The 12,584-nt window shown below is 41.8% G+C and overlaps 1 protein-coding gene across 7 annotated transcripts in view; it reads right to left on the reverse strand.

Moving 5' to 3' along the window:
- Positions 1-12,584, reverse strand: part of NRG4 (neuregulin 4) — a 47,040-nt gene that overhangs the window by 11,101 nt on the left and 23,355 nt on the right. For 5 of the 7 annotated variants that reach the window (XM_069980176.1, XM_069980185.1, XM_069980166.1 and 2 more), the window contains 5 exons: positions 11,120-11,189; positions 3,164-3,254; positions 2,413-2,562; positions 1,122-1,201; positions 300-970 (listed from right to left, as the gene is read on the reverse strand). In XM_069980176.1, the coding sequence (XP_069836277.1) occupies positions 1,165-1,201; positions 2,413-2,562; positions 3,164-3,254; positions 11,120-11,129 (288 nt within the window). In that variant the 5' untranslated portion in view covers positions 11,130-11,189 and the 3' untranslated portion in view covers positions 300-970; positions 1,122-1,164. Of the gene's footprint in view, positions 1-299; positions 971-1,121; positions 1,202-2,412; positions 2,563-3,163; positions 3,255-11,119; positions 11,190-12,584 lie in introns of those variants that run through there. The other 2 variants (XM_069980150.1, XM_069980159.1) reach the window with 2 other exon arrangements.

Genomic DNA, 12,584 nt, shown 5'->3' on the forward strand with positions numbered 1-12,584 from the left:
AATCACAGCAAAAAAAGAATACACATCTCAATACCTACAATCTTTTTTAGTAATAAAATCTTGAATGTCATAAATAAAACATTTGAGTGAACTTGCTGCTTTCTAAGCATAGTAGCCAAAATTGTTCATATATTATATGTCAGTATAGGCTAAAGCATAGGAACAGAACTTCTCCTTTTGTTTGTTACATATAGTTTATACAATTCTCAGAAGTAACTGTGTGTGTGTGTATATATATATATATATATATATATATATATATATATGTATATATATACAGTGTGTATATATATACACACACTATAATCAGCAAGTAAATCCTCTACGCGATGTTCATATAATATACTTTTTAAAGCCAGCCAACTGACCCTCTTTGTAAATGGCTAAACTATATCAAAAACTAAATCAGATATTCCTTTGGAACATAATAACATCAGCCATAAACTGAATGATACATTATACATTAGTTTTCTTCCTATTCACTGGACCGAGGTAATCCATCCTCATTTCTGATTCATTGGCTTGACAACAGCTGGTTTAGCAAGTCTTGCTAGCCTATAATTTGATGTTAATACTATGAATAGTCAGCAATGACATTCCCTCGTCTTGTCTGTCACCTAGGTTTACTTCAGCTCACATATCTGCCCGTTACAGCATTTACGTTAAAGTGTAGCTTGAATATTTGTGGATTTTGCAGATTCTTTCCTGCATCTTATGACCTAATAACAGTTTGGTAGATTCATGTGATCAGATCCAGATTGTGCAGTGGATGTTTCAGGAGGGATTCCCAAAAAGCATAACAGAAGAGTCTATATTCTATTTGAGTTCTAAAATCTGCAGGAGATCCAAGGGAGCTTGTTTTAAGGCACATCATCATACTGTTTTTAACAGAATTCAGTTCAAAGGTCCAGTCTTCCATAAGGCGACAAATGTCTTCTGTTACACCTATACAAAATCAGTATATGATATGCTGCAAAGTCAATGAAAATAACAACATGAGTTTAGCTTAACAATAAAATAATATTCAGGGATGTATGGCTGCAATCCCTGAAATCATACTCATGCATTCCAACCAAGCAGAAATCAGTCTAAATCGAGAATATATTGAAGTACACCACTACCTCAGGTTAACTGGAATTCCACTGGGTCCACACAGGTGACATTTTATGGTCCATCTTCATTACGATTCTTCAATTTTCTTCTAAAAAGATGAAGAAAAATGCAGATATTATAAATAAAATTTGCTGGCATAAAGGTAGCAGCTCTAGGAGATGAGATCAGATTGGGATTACTATTTCATAAAGTAAAACACATCTATTTTCAGTGGTGGTTCACTGCATCCCCTTCATGGTCTTTCCTGGTTCCTTTCAGTTCGCTAGACAGCCAGGTGGCAAGAGGCTACAGTTCTCTGGGGACACAGGCCTTTACTAGCACTGCATCCTCTTCATTTATAGGACTATTGGTGGTCCTGAACTCTTGGTGATATGCCATCACTTGAGTATACCCCTTTGAAGCGACTCTGTACCCACAATCTGACCCCCCAAACTGCTTGTACCTTCAGAAAGCTGCTTTTAATCCAAGATCTGTCCTGGGGTCCATTTGGCAGGTGATGCAGTTATTGTGCTAGAAAACATCTTTTAAACTGGCAGCCCCGTGCCCTGCGGGAGTATCTGTGCCCTAACTTTGCACCACCCCCTCCGTCCCTCCTCCCCACCCTCTTCATCATTAGGAATGCCACTGGAACATTTTCTCCATGCTGAACATTTGCACAGGTGTCTTAATGATCCAGCCCATGTGCCGGGCTGACACAGCTGAGGAATAGATGACAATCTGCCTGGAACATTCCTAATGATGAGAAGGGTGGGGAGGAGGGACAGAGAGGTTCTGCCAGCCTAATGCATACACAATCTAGGCCACTCCCGTAGGGCACGGGGCTGCCAGTTTAAAAGTTGTTTTTTAGCACTATAACTACATCACCTGCCAAACGGACCCCAGGACAGATCTTGGATTAAATGCAGCTATCTGAAGGTGGTCAGATTGGGGGGGTCAGATTGTGGGTACAGAGACGCTTTAACTATGCAGTGTTTCTGAGGTTACAGTGGTAGTGCTAATAGAATTTATGCCTTACAGCATGCTGTTTCATAGCTTACAGCTGTGTTCCCACATTTATATTCAGAACGTGTCCCGAACATCTTCTAGATAACGCCCCCACTTCTTCCCTAATAGCCATGCAATGTTGCTGATAATCCCGAAACATCACATGGCTATTGGGAAATAAATGGGGATGTGGTTGGGGCTGTATTTGAAGTGAATGCATTCACACATTCCGTAAAACATGTATTACGGATACCCTATGGATGCACTTCCGTAACATACAAATAAGGCCTTAGTCTATTTGGTAAACTGACTTACCTGCAGCAAAAGACAACTAATCCCAAAAATATCAGGCCCAAGACAGACCCTAAAACCAGGAAGTTAATTAAAAAATTGCTTTGGGGCTCTGTTTCGAAACTAGCCAAGAGGATTTCTTCACAGCGCTCGCCAGTGTAATTGTTAATACATCTGTAGAACATAAAAGCAGTTCAAGTTATTAAAGAAGCGTTTCCATCTTTGCACAAACCTTTCCCCACCCCAGTATGTGGAAGTAATGAAAATTATTGTATTGAATATTATAGGAAAGCAAGTGCTATGAATTGGTAGAACTTGCACCCATCCATCATTATAAGGAAAGTCAAAGGTGGAAGTTTATGAAATGCGCCTTTTTAACTCCACTTTTCAAAGTTTGACTTGCCAATTTAAAATGTGCCAAATTTACAATATTGTTGCGAGTGGTAATATATGAATTTGTTGCACTTTTCTGCCTTATGAATTTGAATGCCACCTATTGAGTGAAATTGCAAAAATTTTTGTCTTAAATAGTAAATCTATCTAAAAGCATTTGGCACTTAAAATACGCCCCCTTTATTAAAACCATAACCCTTTCATACCCAAATCACATCTCCTATGTAAGCCAGTTTTTTGGCCTCAAAATGCGCAATAACCACTGTGCCATATCTATCTATCTATCTATTTATATATATGTATATAAATATATATATGGTATCAGATAAGTGACACCTATAAATTTATTTAGAAGTGATGGAGCACATAACATGCTACTCACCTGCAGAGTTGCTTAGGACCTATGCTATAACATATGCCTTCATTCAAACAGAAAGATTTCTGCCCTTTCTCTGCACAGGGTACTCCATGACCTGAAACACAAGGCAGATCCAAATGTAAATCTGAGAATCACATTTCATATGAAGTTCTCTAGTTGGTTTCCAGTGAGGCTCGTTTTACACTACATTAAGCATAGTACATTGGACATGTACTTTGGTGAACTCCCCATAGGCAACAAGTTCAATGTTTGGCCCATGTTCTGATCATATACAGTTTTTTGGGTTTTTTTCTTTTTTGCAGGGCTCACAAGCATGGCTGTATGCACTTTTCACAACCGTAAAATAAATGGTTATGTTTGAGACAGAATTGATTTATTATGTGGGAGCCGGTGGCCCACAGTTATCAATCTGCCTGAAACCACATCATTTTACCATAGCTTATAAAAGCTGGGCTATGATTGGTTGCTGTTTTGATTTTAAGCAGATTGATAAGTCTGGGACAAAGTATAGCTATCAGTAAAATGTATGAGCCTGGATTTCAAGCTGTTTAGCTCAGAAATTGAGCTGCCTTTTATTATTATCATTATTTATTTATAACGAGTCCTTGATCCCAGAGCGCTGTACAAGTGATAAGGGTTAAAATACAGAACGTTACAAAATCAGGAAACAAATTACATGAATAAAGTAAATGACAGACTGTTTCATAGAGATAGAGGAGCCCGCCTGGCCCTTAAACATATCCATTATATGTGGTCTGCAATTACAGATGCCCAATCCGGACAGTACTTGTTGAACCAATGCACATAAGCTTGCATGTCAAGTTCTGTGCATTTGCCCCGACTTTTACCCCCTTAACAAGTGTAGGTCTGTGATTGTGTCTCACGAAGTGTCATCTGTGGGCTGCCTGCAATGGACCATTCATTACAGATGCACGGATCCTTATCTGGATACAACTGCATCAACACATATAACTTGCAAGTTTTCATAATACAATGATTAATTTCTATTGACACAAAACCGGAAAACCTTTTCCACTTGACTAGTTGTTATTTGCTCCTCTTCCTTTCCTAGTTGTCACTTAATAGGTTATTATACTTTCTATTAATACACTCTCAGTTACTCTTCAACCTGCATTGCACTTTATCCCAAAGCAGATTTCCAATATACGGTTTGCTGAGCAACATTGAGTTTTAGCTCCCTTGAAAGATTTTTTATTGGGTTCCAGTCTGGAGATCAGCTAGGCCACTCCAGGACCTTAAAATGCTCCTTGAGGGCGGGTTCACACTACGGAATTCTCGCGGACAATATCCGCGGAATTCCGTCAGCTGTCCGCCCGCACATCTGGGCGCCTTTCCACCGGCCCCATAGACATCATTCTATGGGCCGGCGTATTCCGCTATACGCTGAAAGAAGTGTCATGTCACTTCTTTCAGCGGATCGCGGAATACGCCGGCCCATAGAATGGTGTCTATGGAGCCGGCGGAAAAGCGCGTGCCCGTGCTGGCGGACAGCTGACGGAATTCTGCGGACATTTTCCGCGAGAATTCCATAGTGTGAACCTGCCCTTAGAGCCACTCCTTAATTGCCCTGCCAGTTTCAGGTCATTGTGCTGCTTGAAGACCCAGCCATGACCCATCTTTAATGCTCTTACTGAGGGAAGAAGGTTGTAGGCCAAAATCTTGTGGTATATAGCCCTATCCATCCTCCCTTCAATACAGTGCAATCTTCTTGTTTCCTTTGCAGAAAAACAAACCCAAAGTATTATGTTTCCACCCCACACTTCACAGTTGAGACTGTGATCTTAGGGTTGTGCCCTGCAGGATTTTAATCCATGATGGCGTAAGTGTTTTACTAATGGTAATCTGTGACACTGTGGTCCCAGCTCTCTTCAGGTCATTGATCATGTCCTCCCCTGTAGTTCTGGGCTGATTTTTTCCCTGGTGTGCTTAGACAACTCTTTGGTCTTGACCATGGTGGAGAGGTTGGAGTACGATTGTGGACAGGTGTTTTTAATACAGGTAACAAGGTCAAACAGGAGCTTCTTAACCCCTTGCCGCAATATGATGTTCCGGGAACGTCATGTAATGCAGGTAGTTCCTGCAAAATGACATTCCTGGAACATCATTCTTTCCCTGCCTCCCCCTGCTGTCCCTAGCAGTGATCGGGCAGCAGGAAGAGGCTGTGTCACACAGCCTCCTTCTGCTGCCTCTGCCTACCACCGCATTATATACATGAGAAAGTTAGAGCAAAATAACACCACACATACACATAAAATAAACAAATAAATGAGTAATATAAAAAAATAATTAATTATTTAAATAATTAAATAATTCCCCCCCCTTTATAAATGATCCCCTATAAATAAAATACACATATTTGGTATCGCGCGTTCGTAATGACCCAGTCTATTAACCCGTTCCATTAATTATCGCGTCCAATTAACAACGCTAAAAAACAAACCAAAATGACATTGTATTGTTAATCCCACCCCCTATATAATATAGAAAAAAAAGCTATCAAAACGTCACATGTACCTAAAAGGTGTACCATTAAAAGCATCAGCTTATGCCACAAAAAAAAGCCCTCACATAACTCCATTGGCGGAAAAAAAAAAAATATTACTGCCTTTACAAAATGCAAGACACAAACAGTTTTTATAGTATGAATGCCATAAACTATAACAAAAACTATACCAAATGGATATCACTGTAATCGTACCGACCTGACGAATAACGATAACATGTCATATGTGACGTATAGTAAACGGCGTACAAAAAATGATGAAAAACAGCTGATAAATTGTGATTTTTATTCATACCACCTCATAAAAAATTTAACAAAAAATCATCAGGGTGTCACGTCCCCCAGAATGGTACCGATGGAAACGTCAACTTGTCTTATACAAATATTTTGGCACTGCAAGGTCTCTGTGACATGTTATAATGGCTAAAAAAAACTGAAATGAAAAAAAAAGGCCCCAAAATACCCCAGGTCTCTGTCATGTCTGCGGCCTGTGGTTGAGTCAGGTGACGCACTGCGGCCACATATGCGGGATTTCTAGAAACACTGGAATAAGGGGAATCAATAGTGAGTGGTATTTCTCAGTTAGTATTTGCTGTGTTAGAGAAAAAATGGATTAAAATAGAATATCTGCCAAAAAAATGACATTTTTAAATTTCTACAAAACACTTAAAGGGTTAATAAACTTATGAAATGTTACTTTGAATACTTTGAGGGGTGCAGTTTTTACAGTGGAGGGATTTATGGGGGTAACTAACATCCAGGCCCCATTCACACTTCCGTGTCAGTTTTTACTGTCAGGAAATCCTGATCAGGAGACCTCAAATGTCATCAGGAAAGTATCAGGATTTCCTGACAGTAATCCGTTTTTACCATCAGGAAACCATCAGGAAAAACCTTCAGGATTTCCTGATGAGAAAAAAAAAAAATAGTTCTTAATATGGTCAACATAAATCACAGGTACCCACACAGCCCCTAGTGTACCTGTATGGCCACAGGCTGCAGAACTACAACTTCCATCATGACCTGTCAATAGGGCATGATGGGAGTTGTACTTCAGCAACCTGGATGGCCACAGGCTGCAGAACTACAACTCCCATCATGGCCTGCCAACAGAGGCATGATGAGAGTTGTACTTCTGCAACCTGGATGGCCACAGGCTGCAGAAGTACAACTCCCATCATGACCTGTCAGCAAGGCATGATGGGAGTTGTACTTCTGCAACCTGGATGGCCACAGGCTGCAGAACTACAACTCCCATCATGACCCGCCAACAGAGGCATGATGAGAGTTGTACTTCTGCAACCTGGATGGCCACAGGCTGCAGAACTACAACTCCCATCATGAACTGTCAGCAAGGCATGATGGGAGTTGTACTTCTGCAACCTGGATGGACACAGGCTGCAGAACTACAACTCCCATCATGTCCTGCCAACAGAGGCATGATGAGAGTTGTACTTCTGCAACCTGGATGGCCACAGGCTGCAGAACTACAACTCCCATCATGGCCTGCCAACAGAGGCATGATGAGAGTTGTACTTCTGCAACCTGGATGGTCACAGGCAGCAGAAGTACAACTCCCATCATGACCTGTCAGCAAGGCATGATGGGAGTTGTACTTCTGCAACCTGGATGGCCACATGTTGCTAAACTACAACTCCCATCATGGACTGTCCAGTGGGACATGATGGGAGGAGTAGTTCTGCAACCTGAATGGCCACATGTTGCAAAACTACAACTCCCATCATGGACTTGTCAGCAGACATGGTGGGAGTAGTATTTTTAGGGGGATAATCTCACCTGTCCTGGATCCTGGCGTCCCTGGTCCTCTTCTTCTTGCTTGTCGGGGAGCTTTACTATAAAACGATCGCAAAATGTTTTATTTTTTTTCTCCAAATGATTTATCCCTTCGTCTAAACTCTGATTGTTATAAAAATCAAATCGTTACTTCAAAATCCATGGGCGAATTATCACTCCATGTAAACGGACCATAACTAGCTCCAAAAGATTGTAACTTCAGACTGTGTACAGACGTTAGGGTTTTTGCTGATATTGTGCCAAAAAATAGCACTATTTTCCACAATTGCTTAAATTGTGCTAAAATGTGTAGTTTTTACCTCAATTTCTGTCATTTGTGGCAAAAATGTAGCAAATGTAGCAAATGTAGCAGCATGTGAACATAGCCCCAGGAAGTTATGGTGATTATTAGTTCACCATTATTACACAGTAATAATTGTACACAGGTGGTTTCTATAACACATCTGATCCTATGGATTACAGTCCCTGCCCTACTTCAGCATCAGCCTCATCATTGCTAAATATTGGAAAGTCCTTGCTCAACAGCATCATACTTTGCATTTACTCATGCAAGCAAAATGTATCCAGGGAGTAATGATAATTAAATCAATGAATCTTTATATGAATTATATAACTATAACTAAAATTATTGCCAAATTCTTGTTAAACACTTTATTTTAGATGTGGGGGTAAGGGGCTGTGTTCACACTTTGCAGTACTGACATGGTACTACATCATTTAAGTTGAGACATTGCAGTCCTGCAATAAAACTGCAACTTGTGTGAACACAACCTAAGGCCAGTTTTACACATACAAGATCCACAGTAGATTTGATGGTAATTAAGTTATTTAGATCAAATCTGCTGTGGATCCGCACCATCACATCCGCTGTAATTTAGGGGATACCCATCATTTAATGGCAAATAACGGCCATTATTTCAAAACAACAGCCATTGAATGGTGGCCATTTACTCAATTGTATGTACATAGCCTCTCTGTGTTTTCAATCCACTCCTAGTTGCAAAATACTGAGCAAAGTACTGTGTGGGAACATTGCCTAAAGAAAGATTGAGCTGTTGGATTTCAACAGGAAGTGGCCTATTTCCCTCTGCCCATTCATAACACATAGTAACATAGTTAATAAGGTTGAAAGAAGACAAGAGTCGATCAGGTTCAACCTAGGGAAAACCTACTGTGTTAATCCAGGGGAAGGAAAAAACCCCTATGAGGCAGATGACAATTGCCCTATCACAGGGAGGAAATTCCTTCCAGCAGTATGGTGAGATTTGGAAAAATACTTGCTAAATTCACACATTTGTAGCTATGGACAGCACTTCGGAAGTAATTCATAGAAGAATAGTGATCCTGCAATTGCAATCTGCACTTGGATCGTTGTTGTTTTTTTTCACAACCCCATATGAATGTATTAAAGACCCACAATTGTGGATAGCAATAAGGGACATGCGAAATACCTAAATGCCTAAATACGTGTTAAATAGGGGCAGGAGGGAAAATTAATTACCTAAAAATTAAGCCAATCAATCTAAGGTGTATGGGGCTCTCCAGAACAACCACGATGTTGGTGGTGATAAGGGCTAGGTGTATTTCCATCACGCAAGTGTATGTAAATACGGGTGTAATATGGACATAATTCAGATGAAATACCATCAGTATTTCATCTGTGTTTAATCAGTATTTCTCTACATTAAATACTAATGGGTGTCCTAGACAAGAAATTAAAATACACTTTGAGGGTATATTCACACGGGCGGGCTCGCAGCGAGATTCTCGCTGCGCGCCCGGCAGGTCCTGTCAGTTCCCATAAACTACATACTTGCTGCGGTCTAAACGACCGCAGCGAGTATGTAATTATACCGCGCTTAACCCCTTCTACTCCCGCCGGCTGTAAGCAGCATACATTACCTGTCCTTGCTGCACGGGTCCGGCGTCCTGCTCTCCCGTCCGGCCAATTAGTGTGTTGCCCAGCCGCAGCCACTGATTGGCCGGGCGGGAGAGCAGGACGCCGGACCCGTGCAGCAAGGAGAGGTAATGTATGCTGCTTACAGCGGGGGAGCCGGGCAGGAGCAGAAGGGGTTAAGCGCGGTATAATTACATACTCGCTGCGGTCGTTTAGACCGCAGCAAGTATGTAGTTTATGGGAACTGACAGGACCTGCCGGGCTCGCAGCGAGAATCTCGCTGCGAGCCCGCCCGTGTGAACAGGGCCTGAAAACTAAAGCAATACAAATCAAATTCAGATACATCTATATTTTTAAAATTCATGCATATTTTATATCGCCTAGAGATGATTGAATCGCTCATCTAAATAAAGTGAAGCGCTTAGTTCGATCAGCAATCCGCTCATCAAGTAGGTTTGCTGTCAGTGCTGCTCTGCTCCTTGCCACTCCACCCAGGTTGCTGGGAAAAGTTGGATCCAATCCTGGGAAACTTCTCCCCTTGCATACGTGTAAACTGTAGTTACAAACTACACCAGCTCAAATGAGTTGCAAGTATTAAGGGGCGTGTGAGGATTTATCCACAGATAAATCCAGCGGAGCAGATGGGGAAGGGGGGATGATTTCAGATTAGAGCGGTGTATGAAAAGCCGCTCATGATAAATCTCTCACCCCAGGTGTGAATAAGATGCATTCCACTAGAAGACAGAAGAAACAAATACAGAGGGGAGGAAGACAGCAAATGTCATAACCTGCCACCTCTACACTGCTGTTCGAACTAATTTCCAGCACTGGTAATACAGGTGGAAGACTGGATTCTGACTATTTTGCCAGGAAAGCAACTTTGTCGTGCAGTTTGCTGCTATACATCCCTGTGCTGTCCATTGGCTGTGAATATATTCCCCAATCTTCCAAGTAAATATACCTTTATTGTAAAAATCTGAATAAATAAAACTGCCAGCTGATCTTATGAATGTACATACTCCATGACTAATGGGGAATGTATCTCTTTATTGTATCCTTTGTTTCCTATTGCATCATACAGGAAGTTAGGTATGACACCTTAGGAAACATTTGCAGCCTCATCAAACTTACAAGCTTAGTTGTTGCAAAACTAATATGTATGACTGACACCCCAATGTGAGCTTTTCAGTTACATCATCCAGCTAAATTGTACATACATTATTTAGTGGAAAAACTTTGGATATTTTTTGCATACAAACAAACAAACGCCAAAAAAAATGTTCTAATGCCAGAAAAAAAGACTCAATTGAAAGTTTAAAGAACTCCAGCCAATTGTAAAAAATACAGGGAGAGCAGGGGGTGGTGGAAGCATAATAAAACAGTGATACCTACCCGTCTGCCAGCCCCCCCCCCCCCCCCCCCAGTGCAGCCCAACTGCTCAAGATTGCAGTCCGCCTCTACATAAATCCCCGTAGCGCCGGAGATGCAGGGAAATTTATAAGTCCGGCGTAAAAAACGCCAGACTTAATAAATGTCCCCCTTTGTGTGAACATATCCTCCATTGTCATACATATAGTATAGTATATATTACAGTAAAATCTGTTTAAAATGCATTTTTGCCATTTTAGATTCAAATGGGAGCTTAGATTACAGTAAGTAGGCAAATGGTCCTAGTCGATGATCTAAGGTAGTTATCTCTATAACAGTCCATATATAAAATTACCTGTTGTCATATTATGCGGACAGATATCTTGGTCCTGGCTTAGAGACAATAATGTGCTGGAAAACCGAGTCTGGAATGATAAAAATATATACATGTATCTAATTCACAAAAACACTGTAAATGATAATGAACAGATAGATATTTTACAGATTTTACATTCAATGAAAAGTTTGGGCATTTTTGTAGGGTACAAGAATGTGTACATTATGTAAATTGTAGAATAATTCATAACACATTTGCTTAAAAAACAAATGCATAGTAATATATTAATGCATGTTTTTGTCTCAATAGAACATTGTTAGGCCGGGTTTACATATGTCCGGCGGTGCGGCGGCGTTTCCCTCCGGCGCAGGAGAAAAGCGCCGGAGGGAAACGCATCTTTGAACTGATCCCATTGTTTTCAATGGGATCGTTCAAAATGTGCGGCGGTGAACTAGTGGCCGCCGCATCGCCGGACCGTCGGTGCGTCAGGACGTGTCTTGCAGCGTCCTGACGGACCACCGCTCCGGCGATGCGGCGCCGCATTCATTATAACGAATAGAACGCCGGATGCCTGGCCGGGCAGGACGCATCCCGTACGGCACCGGCATCCGGCGTTCAGGCGAAGAGGATTGCCTTCGCAACGCCCGGGGGTCCTGTGAAAGCCCACCCAACGGGGCTGTGTATAACAGTGTAAATAAAACCTTTTAAAAATCATTTATATCCCCCCAGTGTGCTCTCCCCCCTCCCATAGAGCCCCCCTGTGAGCTCTCCCCCCTCCTATATAGCCCCCCTGTGTGCTCTCCCCCCTCCCATATAGCCCCCCTGTGAGCTCTCCCCCCTCCTATATAGCCCCCCTGTGAGCTCTCCCCCCTCCTATATAGCCCCCCTGTGTGCTCTCCCCCCTCCCATATAGCCCCCCTGTGAGCTCTCCCCCCTCCTATATAGCCCCCCTGTGAGCTCTCCCCCCCTCCTATATAGCCCCCCTGTGTGCTCTCCCCCCTCCCATATAGCCCCCCTGTGAGCTCTCCCCCCCTCCTATATAGAAACATAGAAACATAGAAGATTGTCGGCAGAAAAAGACCACTGGGTCCATCTAGTCCGCCCTTTTAGTATTTTCTTCCTTATTATCTTAGGATAGATATATGTCTATCCCAGGCGTGTTTAAATTCTGTTATTGTAGATTTACCAACCACCTCTGCTGGAAGTTTGTTCCAGGTATCTACTACTCTTTCAGTAAAATAATATTTTCTTACATTGCTTCTGATCTTTCCCCCAACTAACCTCTCACTGTGTCCTCTTGTTCTTGAGCTCAGTTTTTTACTAAAAACACTCCCCTCTTGAACCTTATTTAGTCCCTTAACATACTTAAAGGTTTCAATCATGTCCCCCCTTTCCCGTCTTTCCTCCAGACTATACAGATTCAAATCCTTAAGTCTTTCCTGATATGGTTTATGCCTCACACCCTCCACCATTTTTGTAGCTC

Source organism: Dendropsophus ebraccatus, chromosome 1 (assembly GCF_027789765.1).
Source record: "Dendropsophus ebraccatus isolate aDenEbr1 chromosome 1, aDenEbr1.pat, whole genome shotgun sequence".
NCBI classification, from domain to species: Eukaryota; Metazoa; Chordata; class Amphibia; order Anura; family Hylidae; genus Dendropsophus; species Dendropsophus ebraccatus.